General features: G+C 33.1%; 2 protein-coding genes across 3 annotated transcripts in view; one reads left to right on the forward strand and one right to left on the reverse strand.

Moving 5' to 3' along the window:
• Positions 1-144: 144 nt before the first annotated feature.
• LOC140056336 (coatomer subunit alpha-like) lies at positions 145-11,716 on the reverse strand. Its single transcript, XM_072101681.1, has 24 exons — positions 11,564-11,716; positions 10,249-10,517; positions 9,904-9,980; positions 9,704-9,813; positions 9,325-9,440; positions 9,000-9,099; positions 8,634-8,852; positions 8,146-8,363; positions 7,682-7,757; positions 7,447-7,529; positions 6,928-7,153; positions 5,341-5,479; positions 4,972-5,234; positions 4,415-4,651; positions 4,061-4,156; positions 3,804-3,892; positions 3,366-3,683; positions 3,072-3,215; positions 2,601-2,737; positions 2,282-2,468; positions 1,835-1,948; positions 1,563-1,724; positions 1,296-1,408; positions 145-822 (listed from the first exon to the last, which is right to left on the reverse strand). The coding sequence occupies exons 1-24, from the start codon at positions 11,601-11,603 to the stop codon at positions 681-683; spliced, it is 3,675 nt and encodes a 1,224-aa protein (XP_071957782.1). The 5' UTR covers positions 11,604-11,716; the 3' UTR covers positions 145-680.
• Positions 11,717-11,811: 95 nt separating this feature from the next.
• Positions 11,812-23,049, forward strand: part of LOC140056325 (ATP-binding cassette sub-family G member 1-like) — a 30,531-nt gene continuing 19,293 nt past the window's right edge. The window contains exons 1-2 of one of the 2 annotated variants that reach the window (XM_072101663.1): positions 11,812-11,915; positions 17,178-17,859. In XM_072101663.1, the coding sequence (XP_071957764.1) occupies positions 17,283-17,859 (577 nt within the window). In that variant the 5' untranslated portion in view covers positions 11,812-11,915; positions 17,178-17,282. Of the gene's footprint in view, positions 11,916-17,162; positions 17,860-23,049 lie in introns of those variants that run through there. The other variant, XM_072101664.1, reaches the window with a different exon arrangement.

Raw genomic sequence — 23,049 nt, forward strand, 5'->3', positions numbered from 1 at the left:
ATTTCATACGCATCCATACTCTACAGCTCACTATGTCGGTCGGTTAGTTGGTAAACACTAACTTGAACACAGGATGGATATGTTTTTAGTGTCAAAGAAATGTTATCAGACACATACGCAAATAAAAAAAAACCCATTCATTGGAACAATAGTTTATTTATTATACATTTTTTTAAGACCGTCACCTTACAAATAGAAGTACAGTGAGATAAATCTATTTTTAAGTACAGACGGATGTTTGCCTTAATATTTAATTGTTTTACATAGAGAGTCGAGCCCAGTTTATGTGGTTCACGTAACCAGTTTTGATAGGCGACCATACCAAAACCATAGTGCTTTAAAGTAGGCCATTTATTCTTTTCATCATCATATCTTTATTTTATTTGTTTTACTTTTACACATTTTTCACAAGTACAGTACAGTAATGCAGTGTAACATTTCTTTCATTATTGTATGTTGATATTCCAGAGATAAGCAATATAACATCACAAACATTATCATTTATGTTTATGTAAAAACTTTACCTATAAATAGATTTATATGCATTGTTTACTAAAACTACTACATATTTAATAGTGGTTTCATATTTTATTATTCTCATGGTTTCAATAATTGATCAAAGTTCACATAAAAACACATGGTATGAGGTTGTTGCACGATAAAAGTTCTGAAAGCGTGAATTATCTGAATTGAAGAATACTGATACGAAGGCCCTTGGTGTCCTTACCAATTTCTGTGCATAACGTTACATTACAAATGTCACCTTTGAACTTTGGAAGGTAACATGTTCCGCTGAGTGGGCATTTTTCAACTGGCTTTCCTCTGTGAATAGAAATAAAAAGTTTGAACATTAAATAGTTGATATGGTTGGTAAGTTGATATGCAATTAAAGCCCTTAAAACAAACTTAAGGCAGGTAGTATCAAGTTTGATAAGCCTTGCATTAGTATAGTTAGAATTGATATGGTTAATGGATTATAATTCTGTTGAGTTTGAAGGCCGTACAACCTTTAGGCAGGTAGAATCAGTTTGGCTAAGCCTAAGTGTAATAAACTTTAGATTACAACAAAATGCTGGTATTGGACAATCGGATGCAAGATTAATGAAATTATATGATCATAGTTTAAAGGTCAATGAGGAAATAAGATATATTTCAAATGTAATACTGTACATGGCTAACAATAAAGAAACTAGGTATTGATTGCACGAGCAGAATAAGAGTGGTTTAGAAGTAAACATGCCTGCCTTACATAACATTATTTTGGATATATGTAGCAGTAGAAAAACTATTTATACCTGTAGATTGGTTGATAACTGCTGCCACAGATATCAAATGGGTTATGCTCATCATAGTTCAGTTTGTGAGCATCAGTCGGGCTCTTCTCGCAAGCCTGAAGAATCTTTCTTGTCTGGGAAAAAAAAAAAAAAAAAAAATATATAAAAAAAATAAATAACAGAAATAAAAAGCAGGTTTTATTATTGTTTAATAGAAACTTTATGCGTGCGTGAATTTCCCTTGTTTCCTTTGACGGAAAATTCTCAATTGTGAGTTTGGAATCTTACCTGTTGGGCTACGTCTGGTTTTGGCCCTAATTCTAATAGTCTTCTAGCAAATGATGCGGCGGTTTTGAAGTTTTTTAATTTAAAGAAGAGATTGAGAGCGGTTCGTAAGGTCAAAATTTGATGAACTGGTTGTAAATTGCAATGTGTGAAGTATGCCGCCATCTATAGTAGAGAAAAAATAAAACAAAAATAATAATCCATACTTATTTGGACCAATGTACATAAAGTATTTTTCAAAAGTATATTTCAAAGTATTTAAGGACACAACTTACCTCACAATTCCTCTTCATACCTTCTATTCCACCTCCTTTGGGCATTTCCTTTCTTTTTCTTTCTAAAGATAAACCTAAAATGTATTCCTTGCAGATACCTATTAATTGCTGGGCCTGTTAAAAAAAATAATTATTAATTATTTACAACAACCAGATCAATTATTCTTAACTAAACAGAACATTTTATTTATAAAAATTTTGATTTGTGGAGGGTAAACATAGCGTTAAGTAGGACTGTTATTCAGGCTAGGCATGAATAAATATTATTTCATGCTTCAATGAACACAGATCTGTTTTCACAACGCTTCTTGTCCTTAATACCTACTGCAACAACCATTTCATCTTGTGTAACACTTGTTTATAAGGTTATTGTGCTACCCATTACCATTACTGTACTTATTCTTTCTAACATAAGGTACAATTTTAGTATAAAACATGTTGACTTACTTCTGTAATGTCTTGCTTTGTTTCAACAACTAGTAATGGAACACTCAGCAATATTGATCGGAATTTTTCAACAGCCTCTGCAAATTTTCCTTGCGTTGTACATTGGTAAGCAAGCTGTAATCGCTGGACAAGGTCATTCAACTTTAAACCAACCGCTGCCATTCCACTTCTAGCACCGGCTTCACGCCTTTAAAAGAAAGTACTGTATTAGTTTACAGGACCATGCCTAAATATTCTACTACAGTTACTGCAACAATATTTTCACTTTTTTAGTTAGCTTCTAATGATATGCACTGCTTTATTTATAGATTTTACTTACCAATTTCTATGTGGATATCCCATGAGAGGTGGTAGGCTAGGAAGGCCCATATAACATGTTCTACTTCTTGCATATGTTTGAATAAACAATGACTTGTACGGAGTGAAATCAACAACGCCAACTTGGTCGTGTAAAAGCTTTAAAACCGAAAAAACAAGGAATTTGTTAGTAACAAAATAACCATATTAATACAATAAGAAGGTATTTTGCACTAAAGGTTTCAATGGTTATACAATTGAACACCCAATAAGGTGACACCTTCAGGACCCTAAAAAACATTCCCTAAATAAGGATGTCCTCCCAATAGGCTGTAGTGTTAAAACATATACTGTAAATTTCTGTAATTTACCTTGAAGGTAATCCAAATAATTTAATTTTCTTTTCCTTTTGAGGATCTAAGATGCCTTATGTCAGATCTACCGTTTCCAAATACATCCCTGAATATATATTACCCTAGTATTCAGTACTTACTCTAGTTGCTGTCTCGAATGAGCCTGCTAGTATGTGGTCTACAGGTAGCTGTGAGTTGCCGGTCCACACTTGTGTCTGGCTCATTCCTTTAGTAGGAGGCGTAAAGAAGCCTTCATCCCCTCCACCTGGCATAGGACCAACGTCCTAAATAAAAAATAGAATAAATCATTTTTTTTTATGAGAGAATGGAGAATATTTAAAAATAGTCATGAGAAAAAAAAAAAAGGATTTGAACCTAAGATGCTGGGATTTATCTCAATAATTTGTATCCGTTAACTTTTAAAATAGCCTTACAAGATCTGGAGGCAGATCCAGTTCATCATCATCCACATCCCATCCTCCTCCTTGTTCATCATCATCCCCGACCAGAAGTCCGTCATCGCCACCCATTTCATCATCATCCACGTCCAAATCAGCATCTGCACCCCAGCCATCTCCGCCGCCATCATCAGCAGCTGCAAAGTTGGCATCCATAGCAGTAGAGACGCCTCCTTTCTTAACTGAGCTGTCGAAGAAGCCTTTAGTGACGGTAAGTAGAGGCCAATTCTCCTCAGACTGTAACACTGGTAGGCATGGTTGAAGGAGCTCTGCATTGGGATCAACTTCAGGAATCTGAGGAAATAAAACGCAAAGAAATTGAAGCTATTGAAATTATCTAAACCAATGCTTTTTTAAGTGTGAACAATTAATTTGTATTCACACATAACTGGTATGTTTAACAATCAAATTGACCTTATCTGTCTCTGGGTCAAATTCTGCTTTAAGTTCTTCAGCTTCATCCTCTAATCCGTGAGTTGCTGCTGTTAAGTAGGCAAGAGATTCTAAAGAGAAGAAATAAAACTAATGAGAACTGTCACGCATGTATCATATGTCTTATGTTAAGGTTCTGGCTTATGATACTGCCATCATATGTGATATATGTGACACTGTATCACAGCCTTTGCCTAAGCTGTACAAATTATAGATATAGTACTTAATGTATTACTAACTTTGTCCACAGCTCTTTAAGATCTTTACACGTTCATTGACATCGCCCAGATAGAGGGCATTCTGGTACTGTCCACTTGTATCTTTTCTGATCTCAGCTATTTATAAAGAAACTCAATTTTATTAAACATAGAATAATTGAAGATATAAATTGAAACAATGATAAAACAAGCTGATGTTTTTTTTCTCATGATGTATTCTGTATCTTTGATTTTTCTTTGGAAAGTTTAAGTACCTTCTTTATGTTTTTCCTATATAATGAACAGTTTTCATATCTGTGGTCCACTTTAAAATCTGTATTGTGATACTGAAGGTGTTATCACATAAAGGACAGGAATACATAAATAAATACTTACCAATCTTCATCATTTTACGAAGCTTCTCCAAATTGCCAGTGATCACATACAGGAATGACAGTTTATCAAAGTTCTTGGTTCTCTGGTAAGCCATCTCCACCACTTGATGGTTACCCTGCAAGAGGGCTGCTTCTCCAAGCTTCTCCCAACAGGCTTTATCATCAAGTGATTTAGCAGAGTCTAATGCTACCTCAATGTTGCCACATTCAAGTGCAAGAGCAAATCGGGTCTTTTCATCTAAAAATAATAAATCCATTAAAAAAAAATTATAGTTAGCTATTCAAGTTCTCCTGTCATCATCATTAAAGTCTGTCTAGACTATCACTATACCATTATATGACAAAAATGTGATGGTAGTAATATGACATCATCTTACTACCATATTTGGGCACATAACATTTTTTTTTGTCATATAAAGTTTGATAGTACAGTATCAAACTGGTAGTGATATGTCCAAATAATATGATAGTTACATGACATTGTCACATAAAGTTTGATAGTGTAGACAGAACTTGAATACAGTACTCAAATTTGGTAACTACAAAATTATTAATTACCTTTAACAAAATGCAAGGCCACTTCTGGATAGCCTTTTTTCTGGAGGTAAGCAATGATTGACTGTCCAACCAGTTTGGCGTTACGAACCATATGCAACACCTCATCGTATTTGCGATGAATCAACGCCAATTTGAATTTGAACTCTGTTGGGTCGATTGTAAGTACTCGGGTTCGGCATTCACGGTCAAGACAGTACACACTTTGACCTTTGACACGAGTGATGTAAATAGGAACGTCTAGTGTTCTGATGATTCCATGATCACTGTAAGGTAACAATTTGTTTGAAATTTGAGGAGCGTAAGTTTTAAATTTCTAAGTTAGTAAGCAAGGTAGGAGACAGCAATTACATGATAAAATAAGATACTTACCCATTGGTGATAGCATATTTTATGTGGTTACTGGTAGTGTAGATGAACACCCCACTCTCATCCCAAGCACCGCTCTTTACACGAATATTCTCATGAATCGTGCAGAGGCTTTCCAACTTGCGGTTACAAATTGCAATGGCTGAAAAACAAACAGTTCAAAAAACATTCATAGCTGTAAGCCCTTGTTTGGACACCCTGATTGAGGTGGCCCCTATTAGGAGACACCTGTAAAACAAGCAAGGGGAAATATGTGTTATAACACTTTGGTCAATACCTATTCAAGGAAAAATAGACACCTCTTTGGACACCACGATTAATGGTGACACCCCTATCAGGGGCGGATTGCTATAAGTGGTCTATAAACGGTCTTAGCGCTTAGCCGGCTATAATTCGTGACGTAGCAAGTAGTCTTTATTTATAGACCATTGCTATACCGCGGTCTAACCTGTAAACGGTCTTTAAAATTAAAGCCTACTCGAAGGAGTCTTAAAACAGTCTTAAACCTCTCTTTTTGTTGCTTTTACGTATTATTTATCGTCAAAGACAACCAATTGAACGAGTTTTAAAACTCAGGTACAGGCATGAATTTTAAATATAATATTTGGTTAATTGTACATAAATCAAATATTTGTAACAGAAATCAAGACGAAAAAACATGAATTTCCCTTAATATGGTCAAATACAAAATTTGGCAAAATTCTTCCATAAAAACCAGGAAGACTTTTTTTCAGTAGTTAGGTAGTTAACCTAATGTAATAACATGTCTGGTGACTCCCTAGACGGTGAAAAAAGGTGGTGGATATACGGTGGATAATTTTTGCTATAGCATGAAAATAAAAATCTGAAGTTGAATAAAAATATCAGAAATGTATATTCAAGTTATATTACCTATATTTAGTGATCTGATAACATTGTTTACCACACCGTTTATTTTTCAAGGCTTTTTAAAATGCCTCTCTATTTACAAAATTTGTGTATAAAAGAATAGAGATTTTACTGTGTAAGTTGAACTATCCCCCCACTGATAAGAAAGTGCTTATTTTTAACAAGCTCGTGTAACAAAAATAAAATCCCAAAAATTATGAAACATAGGGGAAACTATAGATCGATAATTATTGGAATGTATGATCAATAGAAATTTTTTGCCCGTTCCTGGCCTTTAAGTGTTAAATCAAATAATAACGGTGATTTTATTCTTATATAGGCCTAGGATGGATTTTCTCGCGTAGAAATGTACGTACTGTTTATGATTGTGAATTGAACAAGCGCGACGAACATTACCTTATTTGGTATTCTACGCGCAAAGTACGCCCTCTTTTTGTTATTTTACGCGGTCTTATCCAAGACTGTTTTATAGCAATGGTCTATCAGGAGTGGCTTTAATAAGACCGTCTATCTGATAAAGCCGGCTTTAATCGGGGAGTTAAGACCATCAGTTAAGACTGTTTTATAGCAATCCACCTCAGGAGACACACCTGTGAACAAGCAAGGGGCAATGTGTGTTTTAATTTTATTATTCAAGGAACACCTCATTTTCATTCATGCGAGATAAATCTTTATCTAAAAGAATGGAGCCTTATAACTTACTGTGTTTACTGAGCAGGGCAACATGTGTCATATCAGATGTCCAGACAGCATACTTGGCCTTAGCAATCTTAACAGAGCCTAGGCTACGCTTCTGTTGCACATCAAACAAAGTGACAGCATCAGGGTCTCTCAACAGCAACATTCCAGTTCCTGCATAAAAAATCTCATCACATGATGGTGTTTCCACTTTCTTAGTTACTTCATTTTTCAAGTTCTTGATGATAACCTAAATGAGACACAATGATATGGTTCACCGAACAGCAAATGGAAATAGAGTGATTACTTTACATCCTTTAAAACTACAGTGGAAACTTCTCCTTTGGGACACACTATTCAAGGGAGACCCCTCTTAAAGGGACATTTTCCAGTGAAATGAAGAGGGCAATACATGTTTTAGTACTATGGCCATTCAGGAGACACCCCTATTAAAGGGACACTTTCTTGGTTTGTTTACCTTACCCTTACCTTAATGAGGCATTAGCTAAACTATAAGTCTAAACATCTACTTGGCCTACTTACAGCATGAGACCTGTCGAGCACAGCAAATCGGTTTCGAGCAACCCACACAGCATTCAGGCCTGCTGATCGTTTGCCTTCTGGAACTAAAAATAAAAAGTGTGATGTACCCAAATATTGTAGTGATATGCTTAAATATGGTAGTGATATGTTTAAATATGGTAGTGATATGACATCATTATATCCATATATGGGCACATATGTTTATTTGACGGTAGTATAAAACATAGTTACTTACAATCTGGACTAGCTGAATCAACATTCTTGGGTACTTGATAAAGGTCGTATGTGCTGTTGTCCACTTGAGGTGTTCTCTGTAAAATTACATATTATGATCTCAATTTACTTGATATATAAATTTTCAGATATGGATATTTATACAATTATTAGGATTAAAGGATGTAATTTATTTTATTTATTCAGGAATAATTTAAACATTTTATAAAAAGCATTTGTCTGAACATATTGTATTCCCACAAATTCAACAACTAAACAAGAATTTATATCAAATCTACACATACAATTTTAACATGCAAAAAAGACATAATATTGAAATATAAATTTATTTATATTTATAATATTGATTTTTTAACGGTCCTTACTATAAATTCTTAACTTTCAAGCTTCCATATTATGGAATACTTACTTAGGTTCATTTTTAAATTCATACAAAACTTTTCAGGAAAAAAACTGAATACTTACAGTAATAACAAGTATAGCATTTTCGGCTTGATTATACGACATGCTGACAATCGTTCCTTTGGTTCCGCCGCGTAATTGCATCATGGGAACGTCTTTGGATGTTGTGGAATCAAAACGACGAAGGAACCGTTCCTTGACATAGTACAGAAGGTTTCCTTGTACAGCATATGCTGGTCTTTCACGCTCCAATTTAAAGACAATCATACCACTGTCGTGACCTGAAATGTCAGACAGAGTTTTGAATTAGTTAAGCTTTTTGATGTGGGGTCAAATTGCAGTCCGGCTCCTGGCCGAGTTCGTGTTAGATGGCGTATATAGCATTAAAAACTTTCGTTTTTAGGAACTGCAACGCGGCTACATGCATATTAAGTAAAAAGTTTGGTATGAGCTGCGTTGTGAAAACGAAAGATTGAGACTAAGATTATATTTGTCTCGCCGGCACCTGAATCGAAGGTGTGAAAGGGCCTTTAATCAAAATGGGCACATACCTGCTGCAAACAGGTTAAGGGTAGGATGAGCGTTCACAACCCAGAAACGATCATGTTCTCGTCGGAATGTGTTTAGGCAAGATCGCTTGGACATGTCCCAGACTCGGATGCTCTTGTCCTCTGAGTTGGTAATGATCAGTTCCTGTCTCGGGTGGAACAATACACATGAGACGTTGTTGTAATGACCTCTACACGTGTCTACCTCCCAAGCCTTGGCATCTGGAATTTAAAAAAAATCTTATTAGAAATAAAGATGAATAAATTAAGTTTAAAATTTAGAATCACAATGACGGCTTTTTGTTTTGTTTTCAACGATTGATTTATATCATATTGGTATTAATTGCTACTAACTGCTACATAACTCACCATTCATTCTCCACAACTTGACATAACGGTCATCTGCTGCTGAAACAATCAATGGCATTGTGGGATGGAAGGCAACCCAGTTTACGCCTCTATCATGACCCTAAAGAATAAGATAAAACATTCAATGCAACTTATAGTATAGATAATAAGGAATAAAATGAGCTATTGTGTACACAGCATACTTCCTAATAAGAAATATTGTCTTTTTCTTGTAGCTAGTTACTATCAAAGTTTCAATCTTTTATATTATAGCAGCCTATTACATCTTTACATATTACCTACTGAGAACATATCAAAAGAAACAAGAAACCTTAGAAATACTTACCTCGAGGACATGTTTAACTGTAGCATCACTTGTTCCAAAAAGGTCAGGTGTAATTGGGTTGCGTAGATGATCATCTAGGCCTGCTGGTCCTGGTGCTACGTTTTTCTTCCTAAGGCCTAACATAAATTCAATAAAAACAATCGTGTCAGAATACAATATATCAAATATATGAAATTACACAAACCAAGTGGTGTTGTGGTGTCTATGAGTGCCGCTTATCTGGATAAACCAAAAATAGCCTATCCCTCTGAAAAGAGGAATACATTACGAAAAGAACTTTAACATATAAATATATATCGCACCCCCGTCAGAAAATGGTATGGTCCATTCCAGAGTGCCAAAAATGTATTGTTTTAGTCATTTCAGATTATTTGCTTACCTGAAATGTCCCATACACGAACGGTTTGATCCAATGAAGCAGACACAACAAGATCCTCAGTTGGGTGAAAGTTTGCACACATTACATAATGATTATGACCAGTCAAGACACTGAAAAAGAACATCACTACAACTGTTAGCCTTTTGAGGGATACATACATTTTAACAGAAACCTGATTTGTCAGTTGTAACCCTACTTACCAAATACAACCTCTAGATTGCCAATTCCAAATCCTGATTGTCTGGTCATCAGAAGCACTCAGAATCCATGGATACTCCTACAAACAAAATAAATAAACTTATTATTTACATGAGGCCTCAGACTTTTGATGTCATATGGAGGTACTATCTGCATATGACAGTTTAGTTTGGACATTTTTCTCAAGTCGTCACACTCAATTTGATTTGATTTGGTCCTCACAAGTCAGAAGGTTTCTAATATCATAGATTTTGAACCCATGCTGTGAATTTCTTTCATCGTTTAAAAGTACACTAGCAAACGTTCAGAATCGCCTGGGCTAACAGAATTAATATGATGGAACGTACATGATGGAAGAAGGTTGTTCTAATGTAGTCAAGATGTCCCAGCAATGTAAACAGGCATCGCTTCATTTTGTAGTTCCACACTTTGATCTTGTAGTCGTCACCTCCGGAAACGAAGAGAGGTTGCTGAGTGTGAAAGCAAATACCACGCACTGGGCCGTCATGCTCATCAAACTTTTCAAGAAGTGTGCACATACGGTAGTCCCAAAGTTGGATTACACCATTGTGAAGACTGGTAAGGATCCATGGTCTGTTCGGGTGAAAAGACAGTCCTGTAGGAAGGGAAAGACATGATGATGATGCAGATGTCGAAAGATGATGACTTGAAATATTAAATTAGGCCACCTAGCTAGGCAAACAAAGCAAAGTACAGTAGGCCTAAGCTTAGCGAATACAGATCACTCCAGCCGCGCTTCAATCCGGCTGCGTTTCATTCCGGTCGCAGCTATGAGTCTTTTACAACCGAAACACGTTTTTTGTAGAGAATCAAAATAAACATTATTTGATTATTTGAAATAAATTAATTAATATTTTACATATTGTTATTAACTATAATTAGTAAGTACGGGTACTGGCAAGATAAAGTGTTATAAAAATAAGGTTTTTAACTAATTTTTAATGTTAATGTAAAGCTATAAAATGTACATAGAAAGAAATTAAATATTGTTATTTAAGCATTAATTAGACGGGTATTTGATTATTTGAAAGGAAAAAGTTAAGTTAAGTTTAGTTTGAAAGAAAAAGCAGTTCCAACTTCTTTGAAAAAAGTAAAATTGTTGCTAATAAATATTCAACTAGGCTAGTTCCATTTAAATTCTTTTTTCTTTTAATTCTTTTTGTCACCAAGAATTTGTTATAACACTGAACAATATAGAAAAACGTAGATATGGGCGCTCCATACTATTAACGGCCACTTTGCACAGGAAGTCGAATTGAATAGCGGCCGGAGTGCATAACATCGCGCTAAACTGATACGGCGGCCGGAGTGATCGGCTTCCAGCTTAGCTAGGTTACACAATCTTTCTTTTTTTGTACTGTTCTTTTCTTTCTGACTAGCCTAGCCTAGCTAGCCTCGTAATAAGACCTTTCGATTTTAGCCTAGGCCTAACTATGCTAGCCTAAAGGGCCTATAATGCCTCTACTAGGCCCTCTAAGACTACTAGGCCATAGGCTGCTATAGACCCTACAAACATTACTTTATTAGGCCTAGCTACTAGTAGGCCCTAGTGGAAGGCCTAGGCCTAGCCCGGGCCTAGCCTAGCTAGCTTAGTTAATAGTAGGTAGCTGAGCAAACATGATTTTTATGCCCTAAAATTACCTTTTACCCTTGCAGACTTAGTTTCAAATTTTGTCAGCATTTTATTTATGTTCGCATGTGTCTTTAAAATCTCAAATGCATGAAAATAACGTAATTTTACCAACTTTAACCCGGTGAGTATGTCTAAAAAAACCCACCGATAATATCGCGAGACACGTCACACACTTACACGTGAACTTATCAAAAGAGGGCGGTGTGTAACAAAAAAAACTCCGTCACAAAATATTATTTTTGCTGTCAAAAAAAAATAAGTTTCAAGTGTGTAACAACACGTCGGTGGCGACTGAGCAAGTACGTGGAATATAAATAATGTTACATCACTGGATTTCTTTAAAATTATAACTAAACAATGGTATGTATTATCTTATAATAGTATAAAGTGTGTGTACTTTTATTTACTTAAATTTTACAATTGTATTTTTAGAGTTACAACAAAATATAAAATTGATCGGTTGATCGTCTGCTTCTGCAGTTGAGCACACCGTATGTACTTAGTCTAGTGTGATGCATGCCGCACAAAAGGAACAATGGATAGGTTACGCAACCTCCAGTCTGGAGGAATGTCTGCAGGGGCCTACATCCAGGGCCATATGGCTGTACTGTACTACGTCTGTTGTGTCTGTGTAATGAGCATCTTTTAGTCACTGACTGATGATGTTGCCTATCCAACCTGTGCTTACAAAAGAGAGTGTCTCGGCTACAGTAGTACTTAGAGTGTACTGGTTCATCATCATCCTCATCTTGCCTTCATCAATAAAAACAATTAATACTATGATGAAGAATCAAAGAGTAAACTATGAAATACTAAAGTTTGGACATCTCGGCTCATAGACATAGGTCGATTTACAATGCAAAAGTAGGCTTGATACCACTTTTAGACGCCCTGAGAAGTCTCAGTAGTAGATGTGCTACATTTGCGCGTGCACAAGGAATGTAATGATACACGCTACCGAAATTACTTAAAGTTTGCAAGTAAAAATTATTTATATTTATGATTATATACATGATTGCCGCTTTTTACTTTCACAAATTTGCACTAACTGTAATAGTCTACTTCAGGAAAATGGGGTGATGTATCGTATTAATTAGCATCGTGTGGACGTTCATCCATAATTAATTTTTATTTCTGATGTAACTTTTCATCAGACTACAGTATCATAACTATACTATCATGTTAATTATTGGTTCAGTAGACCTATTGTCAAAGAACCTTGTTCTTATTTGCATTCAAAACAATAAACCAACTAATTTATCTGTTGTAACCTTCAAACTATTTCACTCAAGAAACCTACAAGGTCCATTTAATAGGATCTTTACTTCAAGATATGCACAGAAAATAAATGGTAGCAAAAATGAAACTAACAATTTACTATTACGTTTTTAGATACCGGTAGGCTTAATATGTACAGTAGTTATTCAACAATTTCTGCTACCTTTTCACAGTTGAACAATCCAGCAGCCTATGATATCAATATTATATTGATTCTTTAAAACCTTCTGTTCGAGTTTGCATTGCCATTAAATATTATGTATTGATTGATATTGTAAAATAAAAATGTATTTCAATGATAGGTATGGTGTTGTACGTGTGACACTTGTTTAACCCAAACACTTACAATTAATGCGGTTCAGACAACCTTTTGTCTTTGATATTTCATTCATTCTTACAGTGAACATGAAGCATAATAGTTTAGGCCTATATGCATTGATGCCAAAATTATTCATTACTGCAACAAACAATTTACGTTATTATGCAAAAAAAATGTATTTGCTGCAGTGATAATAGTAACAAAACTGCAGTAGAATACTTTTGACATGGTCCCTAAAGTAATTTATAAATTAAACATAGTTTTGGTTTCAGGTATTATAGGTTGATACTAAACACACCCATTTTTAAAATTATTATTACTATATGATATGATATTCACTATGTTTAGTGTGAATTCCTTACTGTATTTGAAAGACTACTGTTAACATTTTAAAGTTTTGTTTAATTCAAAATGTTACTTTTTTATAGTCTGGTAATTTCCAATCATTAAATCCCTATACTTCCTTTTTCAGTGTACAGAATTGACTCACTTAAAAAATATGTTTCTCAATAGTCACGTTACCTTTGGTAACAACTGTGTTTCTGACAGTAGATTACTACGTTGCTACGTTACGTTTAATAAATAAAACACTTTAGAACAAAATAAAAACAAATTGAGCTTGAGAAATATTTTTACCAAAGCATTGTGACCTTTGATTTTCGCCTTGAATATACCTACCTACTGCTACTATACAGATGAGTACAGTATGTGTGTCCAACCTGTATAAAATCCTTGAGTTTTGCATGATCTAATTTTAAAGATTATTTTTAATTAGATTTGCAGAAAGAATAATTGGTTAACAAGTGTTTTTTTTATTCTGATAAAATTTCATATAGCAAAATTCCAGGATGAGGCACTTGATACTTAGTATCCTAGTTATTAAAATAAAGAGTAGGAACAAAGAACAGGAAATCCCTGAGATACTGTAGTATAAATTATGTCTGTTTTTCCCAGGTTTGTATACCACATCACCTTTTTTTTATTTAAAAAATAAATGTATTTAAAAACTGTTTACTGTTTTATAATAATGACTATTTACAATTTTAAGTTTTGTCTTGCAGCTCTAAAAAGCTCTATTTGTTGAAAAGTTTTAAGAGAAAGTCACAGAAGTTTTAGTTGGCTGATGAAAAATAATACAAGTAATTGGGTGCTCTGAACAAGCTTAAAATTATAAGCTTTTATGATAGAGAAGGGAATGTGAATTGCTCATTTGTTCATTTACTTTATTTTCCATAACAAAATATGTCAGAAAACGACCAATAGATTTCGTAGTATCAAATGAGACCATAAATGAACAATGGTCTACAATAGATAAATTAGATGACATCATCAACTCCCTAATTATGTCACTGTCACCATTATCACTAATGTCACTATCTATACTTACAAATACTGCTAATGTTGCTTAACACTACATGTATCTTATCATTATTTTATTTATTTAATCAAAGTGTAGTGCCCTTTATCTTGTAATATTAATATTATTATTAGATAAGCCATTTCACAACTTACTGTTCAGTTTAGTGTATGTACATATTACCGTTTACCATACAGCTGACAGTGATGTGATCTGTCTGTCATTCTGGAAAAAAAACTATGAATACCTTACAGAATATTATTATATTGGTTCCACCTTGGTTGGTTAATAGGACCTACTCATAACTACCCTGTTTGGTCAATATTGATAATATACAGTAGATAATTTTTTTGTTTAAGCTGAGTAATTTAATTAAAAAATTATTTTCAATTTCTTTTGAAGGAAGAAGCCCACAGAATTGTATTGACATATTGCAATACTTTTGTCTACTTCACTTATTTTTAACTGAGGAATTGAATATAAATGATGCAATGCTCTTTGTCTACAATTTCAATCACTTTGTAGGCCCTTTGGGTGACCTTCTCAATTTACTCATACTGATTTTCTAAAGGGAAAAGACCATGCATTGATACCTCCATGACCTATTAGAAAATTGTTCAGTACTTCCTATATCAATTTCATATTGAATTGTACATAATTATATCATATCTAATCATTTTAGTTGTAATAACTAATAGATCTAGAGTCAAATTAATATATCAGTCAACTTTCATAAAAAAAACATGCTGAAATATGCAAACATTTTGATTAGGTCCAAATATCTTTGCTAAAGTCTATTCAAGATTTCCTTAGTTAGTGAAACAGAAATTTTGGTAAAACAAGGGTCTTTTTACTATTGAAAAGTCTCAAAAGAATGGTTTTCTCCTTAATAACTGGTTTTGGTAGTTTGTTTGTACTAAAAATAAAACTGGTTTCCATCTGTGATTTTTGAGTAGACAGAATCAGTTGTTGTCTGAAATCGTTTTAAAGTGGGTTCTTTTTTGTGGTTTTTTGTGTTACAGACCAATTTCTGTTGACAACTGAAAAGAACGCTCTTAAAACTGTACTCTTTCAATAGAAACGAGCCACTGCATGCAAAAAAAAATTGCAACAGCTAGCCAGTGGAGCAGTTAGTAGCCTTCAACTATGAAGTTTGCTCCTAAATGGAAGAAAATCTTTGATTTGATTTAAACTATTTCAGAACAACAAAAATTACAAAATACAAACAATACACAGTGACAAATTACTAAGGAATCCCTGTATGAAGACTTTTCTCTATGTAACAAAAACTAATTGTATTTCCTTTTAAATTAGGACAGTCATATGAATCAGTAATTCAAGTTTCTGTAATATAATGATGTAATGAAGAAGATAAACAATGAAATGTTTATGTACTTTAGGTACTGTGTGACCATAAATCTCCATGGAACTGCCAGGGTAGTTCCATGTTATGAGTTTTATGTAGGAAGTATTGTGTAATGCATTAAGGTTTAAAGGTTGCATAGACATCACTATTGCCCAATAATATGAACATTTATTGAGTTGTGTATTGGGCAATATAAAGTTATGGTCACACGCACTAGTGTTAACCATGCATGGATTTAAGCTGATTCGAATTGTACTAGACAAGTGACTTTAATGTTTGTGAGATCTGAACTTGACATATGTCCTATATTATTGCATTGTAATTAGTATCAAATTTAGGGCCCTCCTTTGGATCACATTTTGTAGTCTACAGCACTACCGGGCATAGATATTGTACTGTACATAGATATGGCTGATACTTTATGTGGAGCCATTTTCTTTTCACTGCGACTGTACTATTTCTTTTCATTTATTAAATTTAAGTCAAACCTAATAATGCATTTCATGATAAATAATTCAAAATTTTTAATCTCAAGGTTGTTAGAAATATTTGAGTTTAGATTCTTTCTTGTTTATTAAGTTTAGTTTTATAATTTTTTAATAAGTTGGATAAATAATTTATTGCTTTTCATTTTTTCTGTGAAGAAATGCTATAAATTAATTATGATAAGTGCAGTAAACTAGCAATTAGAATATCGCTGTGCTTAAATCATGCATTCAAACCATATTTTGTTTAAATGTAAAGGTCTGTCTACAAACAATGATGTCATACCACTACCATATTAAGCGTATCACTACAGTACCATATTTTGTTCATTTTTTTGTCAAACTAGTTTGATAAGTGTAAACAAGGCTTAAGTAATAGTAATCCTCAAACAATTCTTGCTCTGTTCAATGATAAGTACGAGTTTATATTTTGATCGCTAGCCAACCTGCTCTTCAACCTTCAACCAAATTTCATTTTATTTTTTTGGACTGTAAAAGATATTGTCAAGTATCTTCTTATCTTTTTTCTAGTCTCAATGTTCTTAAAAATGGATTTACTTGTAGATTACCGAGATACTTTGACTCCACTATTGATATTTTCTTTAATTGTAACTTGTTTATTTAAGAAATGTTTTTAATTAGTTTTTGTGCTCTTTTTCGATGTTCTTTTATTTCATGTTTTATGTATTCTTCCAGTCTGTAAATGGCAGGCTCCCCGCTGTTGATTGTGTATTGAAATTACATTTAACAAAAAAGTGAATAAAAAACTGACTTAACTATTAATTTACTATTACAAATATTCTTTTATTTCTTTCAGATGGCTTTTATAAAACTTGCCAGCCAGTGATCTCATCATTCAATTGCTTGTTTAGAAAACTGTTTTTTGGTTTTATAGTTTTCATTCCAATATTTATGTTTGGACATGTCTGGTGAGGGTCTATTGTATCCAAGTATAGCCAGTACTGTGTGCAGAAAATCTGAGCGTCAAAGTGATTCAGAAAGTAGTAATCCAGTGCTACAAACCACGCAAACCGACATGGATTCTTCTGACGAAAAAATGGACTCTGTGATTTGCGATCTTACTGAAATGAACGATTTATTAGAAAAAGAAAATCATGCAGGCATAGTAACACGACCGGCAGGGACCGACGTGGAAAACTTAGCGGAGGATGGTGGTGGTGATCGCAAACACATTATGAGTTCAGTACACACACTGATGAGCCATATAAAACAATTAACAGATGCTACGCGGGATTTAGCGCATGAGGAACTGAGCTTACGTGGTGAAATGGAGCGTGTCGCTGAGCAAGTCGAACAGCAATGTAAACAAGAAAAGATGACAAAGTTGCAGGAAAGCTCCATGTTGATTTTACCAGATGTAAAAACAATCATGCAGCCAGAAGGTGGGAATTTGATTGGTCAGTGCATGTTTCATCAACACCAATGCGATTGCCCACCACAACCTTTGACCTTGCACGTAAACCCCAATACACATATTGGTGAGTTTCCTTTGTTTTTCGTTTATTTCTTTTATTATTACTATCAGAAATTTAGTTATTATTTGTTTATTTTTATATAAAAATATTTCATTTTTACACAAAACATCTTCTTTTAAACTGATATATTTTCTAAATGTTATATATTTTGTTGGCAATTTTTCAATTACTTCCTTTTAAAATTTTCTCTTTTCATCCAAACCCAATTATTTTCTGCTTTTATCACTTAGTAATAAGTGCAACCTTGGTGGCTATTTGCTTGTTTGAATACTAATCACATTTTCCTGGGTTGAAACATATCTCCCTAATAGCTAATGCAATCTGATGCGAACCTGAACTGGAGCTGGTATTTATAGCAGATATGACTTCATGATAAAGATGATCCAAATCATATATGCGGATAACACATGGCTTGATCACTCTCTGAATACTGTACCGCGATAGACAGATTTCAGAATGTGACATTAGGCAAGCACTTTACGTACATTCAGATGTTCACCCAGTGTTTGTGTTTTAATGCTAAACAAGCTAAACCGCAATGTAACTGTGCAGTGATAAGAGAAAAGATCGTTAATTTTTTTTACTTGGTTAAATTTTCGATTGAATTTGATTTTGCATGCTAAGCTTATTTACATTTATGATTGAAAATGTCTTGTTCTATTATTACAAGCCTTTCAGCTGATTCATCAACCTCATTTGCATAAATCTTTAGGTCCTTGTCAAATTGTATGCTTATAATATTCATCACAAATCAATCATTGTACAATGAAAATTAAAATGATATTTTCACTAAGGCACATTGATTTACTGTGTTGTTTAATTCATTTTCAAACTTATGAATTAATGTTGGAACCTTAAAAATCTTCTTATTTTGCTTTTTCAAGGTACTTGAATTTGTAAAGTCCATTGTTTATTCCAAAGTACTATGATGAAAGACAAGAGTTATTGTGAATAATTTTTTTATTTGTAGTTTTGTTCAAAGAAAATAAATAAATAATAATATTCTTCAGTGAGTAATATCTGGGATAGAAATGACGGAAGGGGAGGAGGGGCCAGTAGAGGAAAAGGTTTAGGACGACCAGAGAATTTTAAAGTATTGTTTGAGGAATAGAAACTAGTGTTATTTGATTTTGTTTTGTATGGATCCACCACCGTTGAAGATCTATAAAATGTTGTTCAACAGTAACCAAAAAACTTCTTTTATTGACCATTCATCCAACTAAAGTAATAAAAGTAAAACATCCACTTCAACTGCTTAGTTTACTATTTAATTGAATACTAAAGTTTAATTATCTGTTAAAAGTTTATTATTTTCGTGAGAGCTAGCAATTTAACATAATTTGGATTAAATTTAGATACTAAACTATCAACTTGACAATTAACTTGATAATACAAACTGAAATTTAATTGCCTATTTCGTCAAACAAAGACTGCTTTATGCTGCAGAAAGAAAGCTCTGTCTCTCCTTCTTCCACCTTTTTCCTTCCTCCAAATGGAACATATAATAATAACAACTCTATTTAAAAACGGATGCAACACTTGAATCACCAGATTAATGTGTTTCGCAAGGCTGTTACTTACTATAAACCTATTTACACAAGTTATTATTTACAGTACATATGAATAAAAAACTATATACAAAAAGAGACACAACTGACACAATTAAAAAAAAAAGTTTCCAGTATATGCTGCTACAGATATTACCCATATCAAAGTTGGAGCAGCAATCCACATAAACGAATCACCTTTTATTCTTTCTGAAACATCTATGATAATATGTGCTACAAAATCAAGATTTAAAAATAAGAATTTTGATTAAATTTATTTGAATATTCTTTCATTAATATCATTTTATTACAATATAGTTTATTTAGAGAGATTTTTGATGAGCAATTTAAAATCTACATCATTAAGGCACACATGTTAGTTACCACGGTAACTGATATTAATTAAAGCCATTTACAACTAAAAACGACTAAAAAAAGTCGAATGCATTGTATTGGATAAGAGCTGATCTAGGTAAAGACTGGTCAATATCGTATGATAATTTGACATGGGATTGGCTTTCTACTCTCTACTGTGATATGCATGCATGCTGCTTTAATTATTAGGAGTTATCAGTTGAGTGTGCACGAGCAGGTTAGATGCTGACAGTGATAGCTACAGTATATTTCTTCAACATAATAGCCGGCTTTGGCCTAGCTATAATGTACTAGTGAGTATCATTTTGTGTTTTCAACATTTAGATATTCACTGTATTTTCTATGTGTGTTTTTGTCCGCTTATCTTACTCTATCTCCAGCTCAAGCAAAATGATGCATACATTGACTGGCCCATGCTATTTATATTCCAGGATCATCTTAACCCCTTCTTCAGTGTATATGGTAGCCATCTTTTAATGTTCCATATCCGGAAATAAACTTTCGGTTTTTTTATACGTTTTCTGTTTGACTGTATTCCGATCAAGGTGTAGAATTAAATTTACTTTTTTGCTTTATTTCTGTGCTCTGTTCTGGGTTGACCAACTATCATAGGTGTTAGCACCTGTTTTGTCTTTCCTTTTATATTTGTTTTGTCTCCCTCGTATTGTATATGGCAGAAAATTGAATGAATAAATAAATAAATAAGAAACCGTTAATGGATAACCCATTTATTTATATAAAAATCTTATCCCCACCTAATACTTCTATGAAATTTAATACTCAACAGTACACATTTATGTAATTTAAGAACATGTACAAGATTGATTCTGTACACCAGATGCTATATTGAATTTGCGAAAATGAATAAACAAATCTACTTTGCATGTAATTGACTAAATTACCCACAATTATTAGATTCTAAACTTTGTATACTTGCGTACATTTTTTGTAGATTAAAAATGAAATTAGTCTTTTCATGATCAAGTAAAAAGTGTTTACAGTTATTAGCAGATTTTTTAGTCTTCTGCAAGTGGAAAGTAGCTTACAAAAAGACGGAAAAAATTGTGAAAATGTGAACAACATAGGCCTACTGTAGTCTCTGAGTTTGTAGGATTTGCCCTGGTGTGTGGAGGTTGTACTCAGTGCCTTTAAAATTGTGCCAACTTGGCCATTTCGTGTTTTTCTTATGTTTTATTGTGCCATAGCCATGTTCACATTGAACAACATAAATTTTTTTTTTCTTGGGCTTTGCAAAATTCCACAATGCTGGATTTCATGATTTCAAACAGTGCAACATTCCTATAGTGATCCATATCTAAGGAATCTGCATGAGTTATAAACTAAAAGAAATTAATTATTTAGGTAGCAACAAATTTGACACGTTCAGTGTACAGTGTAATTTACCTTGTTTGACTGTAAACATTTAAGCTAATATTCCATTTGCAATATTATTTTTTTTTCTAAGTGATTAAAATTACATATATATATACTTAGAAAAATTAAATATTAAAATCGGTAGTGAGAAACCATAGCTGAGTGATGCTATGATAAAACTTTTATAGTACTAGTTCACTTTCAGTTTAAGAAAAAGGAAGCCGACACAATGTATAACAATATGAAACTATCAATCCAATTTATTTATGGTTTATTTACAAGATAATGCAAACTATGACATTCCGGCACAACTGATATTTATACTACTGGTACTTGTTATTGTTTCCAATGCTAATTTCATTGTAGCCATTATGGCAATAGAAAGATGTCATCTTGAAGTATAAGAATGAATTTGATGAATTTGAATTAAAGACCATCCCTTAATATATTTCCTCCTTTACCTGTGAAGATAAACATAATAATTTAGATGTAGCTTGTATTGTCAATTCATCTCCCTGTGGATATAAATTATTTAATGTTAGATATGTAATCATCTTTTAAGTAAACATTGAACATAATCATTGCCAATTCATATACTTGTGGATGATATCAATATTCTATTTTAATATTATAGTTCCTCATTTATTACTGGTGTTCACACAAAGCTGTGGTCAATTTACATTAATGTAAATCGAATACAATCTTTAAGGATTAGGGACAAACTATTGTTAAAAACTCATCCCTCTTTAATTTTTTTCCTGAATCTCCAAAAGAACAGAGATTATCTAATTTTTAACATAATAAAGTGCCACTGATAAATTAGAAGTTATAAGGAAACAAATTACAGTGATTTATGTGCTGGTAGTATGTGGGTAGTTGTCATTGACAGTGGTATATTAAAATGAATATTAATATTAATATTAAAATGCATGCGTTTTGTATTTATTATTGCAATGAAATGTTGACACTTTGGCCATGGCAACTAAATGAAATTGGCCCACCTTAAAAAGATAATGTCATTTTTTCATTAATTTCTTGATGTTATGTTAATTATATTTCGGTATCTTTTCTTCATCAACAAGTATATACATAAAACAATTCATGGCAGTATAAACTGAATTGCGAACTAAGTAGTTAAAAACATTATACAAAATATACAGAATTAAACAAAATGAGCAAAATGAAGATTAATACAATAGTTAAGTTACGGTACATAGTCAATTAATTAGTAGAAAAATATCTTTAAAAATATACAATGTTTAAATATATAAAAATAAATAAATATAGAAATATAAATATATAAATATATAGTTTTCATTTTCATTCTTTTTCGTTCATTCGTTTAGTAATTTAACCATTGATGGTATAGGGGAGCATTGGAATCGTTTAGTTCTACATTTATATTCTTTGTATTTAAGTGTGTTTCGCATATTCATGTTATGTGTTTTATTGTTTAGTGGCAGATTTAATATAAAAGTGATAGGACTATTACTGAACTGAGTCACCTAGCTAGGTTACAGTACACATATGCAGACCAGTGGTGAGGCGGATGTTTGCTAAGGTTGAGAGGTTCTGAAAAGAGCTATATAATGTATTCCTCCAACCCCGCCACCTCTGCCGTATAGTGAACAGTCACAGAACTGCATTTAATACACGCGGTACATCTGGCTAAAAGCCTATTTCAATGGAGTACACAGGTGGTTCCAAATCTTTTTGTGTACTATTTATTCATTTTACCCATTCAATTGTTTATTAATTGCACCTTTTGTTGAAATTTATTAAAAATTATTCTGCTTCAATGATTAAAATGTAAACAGACAAAAAATGTAAAAAGCAATAAAAAAATATAAATATGGATTGTATGTGGTTTTTCTGTGATATTGCCTGATATGAAATG

This window comes from Antedon mediterranea, chromosome 8 (genome assembly GCF_964355755.1).
Source record: "Antedon mediterranea chromosome 8, ecAntMedi1.1, whole genome shotgun sequence".
Classification (NCBI taxonomy): domain Eukaryota; kingdom Metazoa; phylum Echinodermata; class Crinoidea; order Comatulida; family Antedonidae; genus Antedon; species Antedon mediterranea.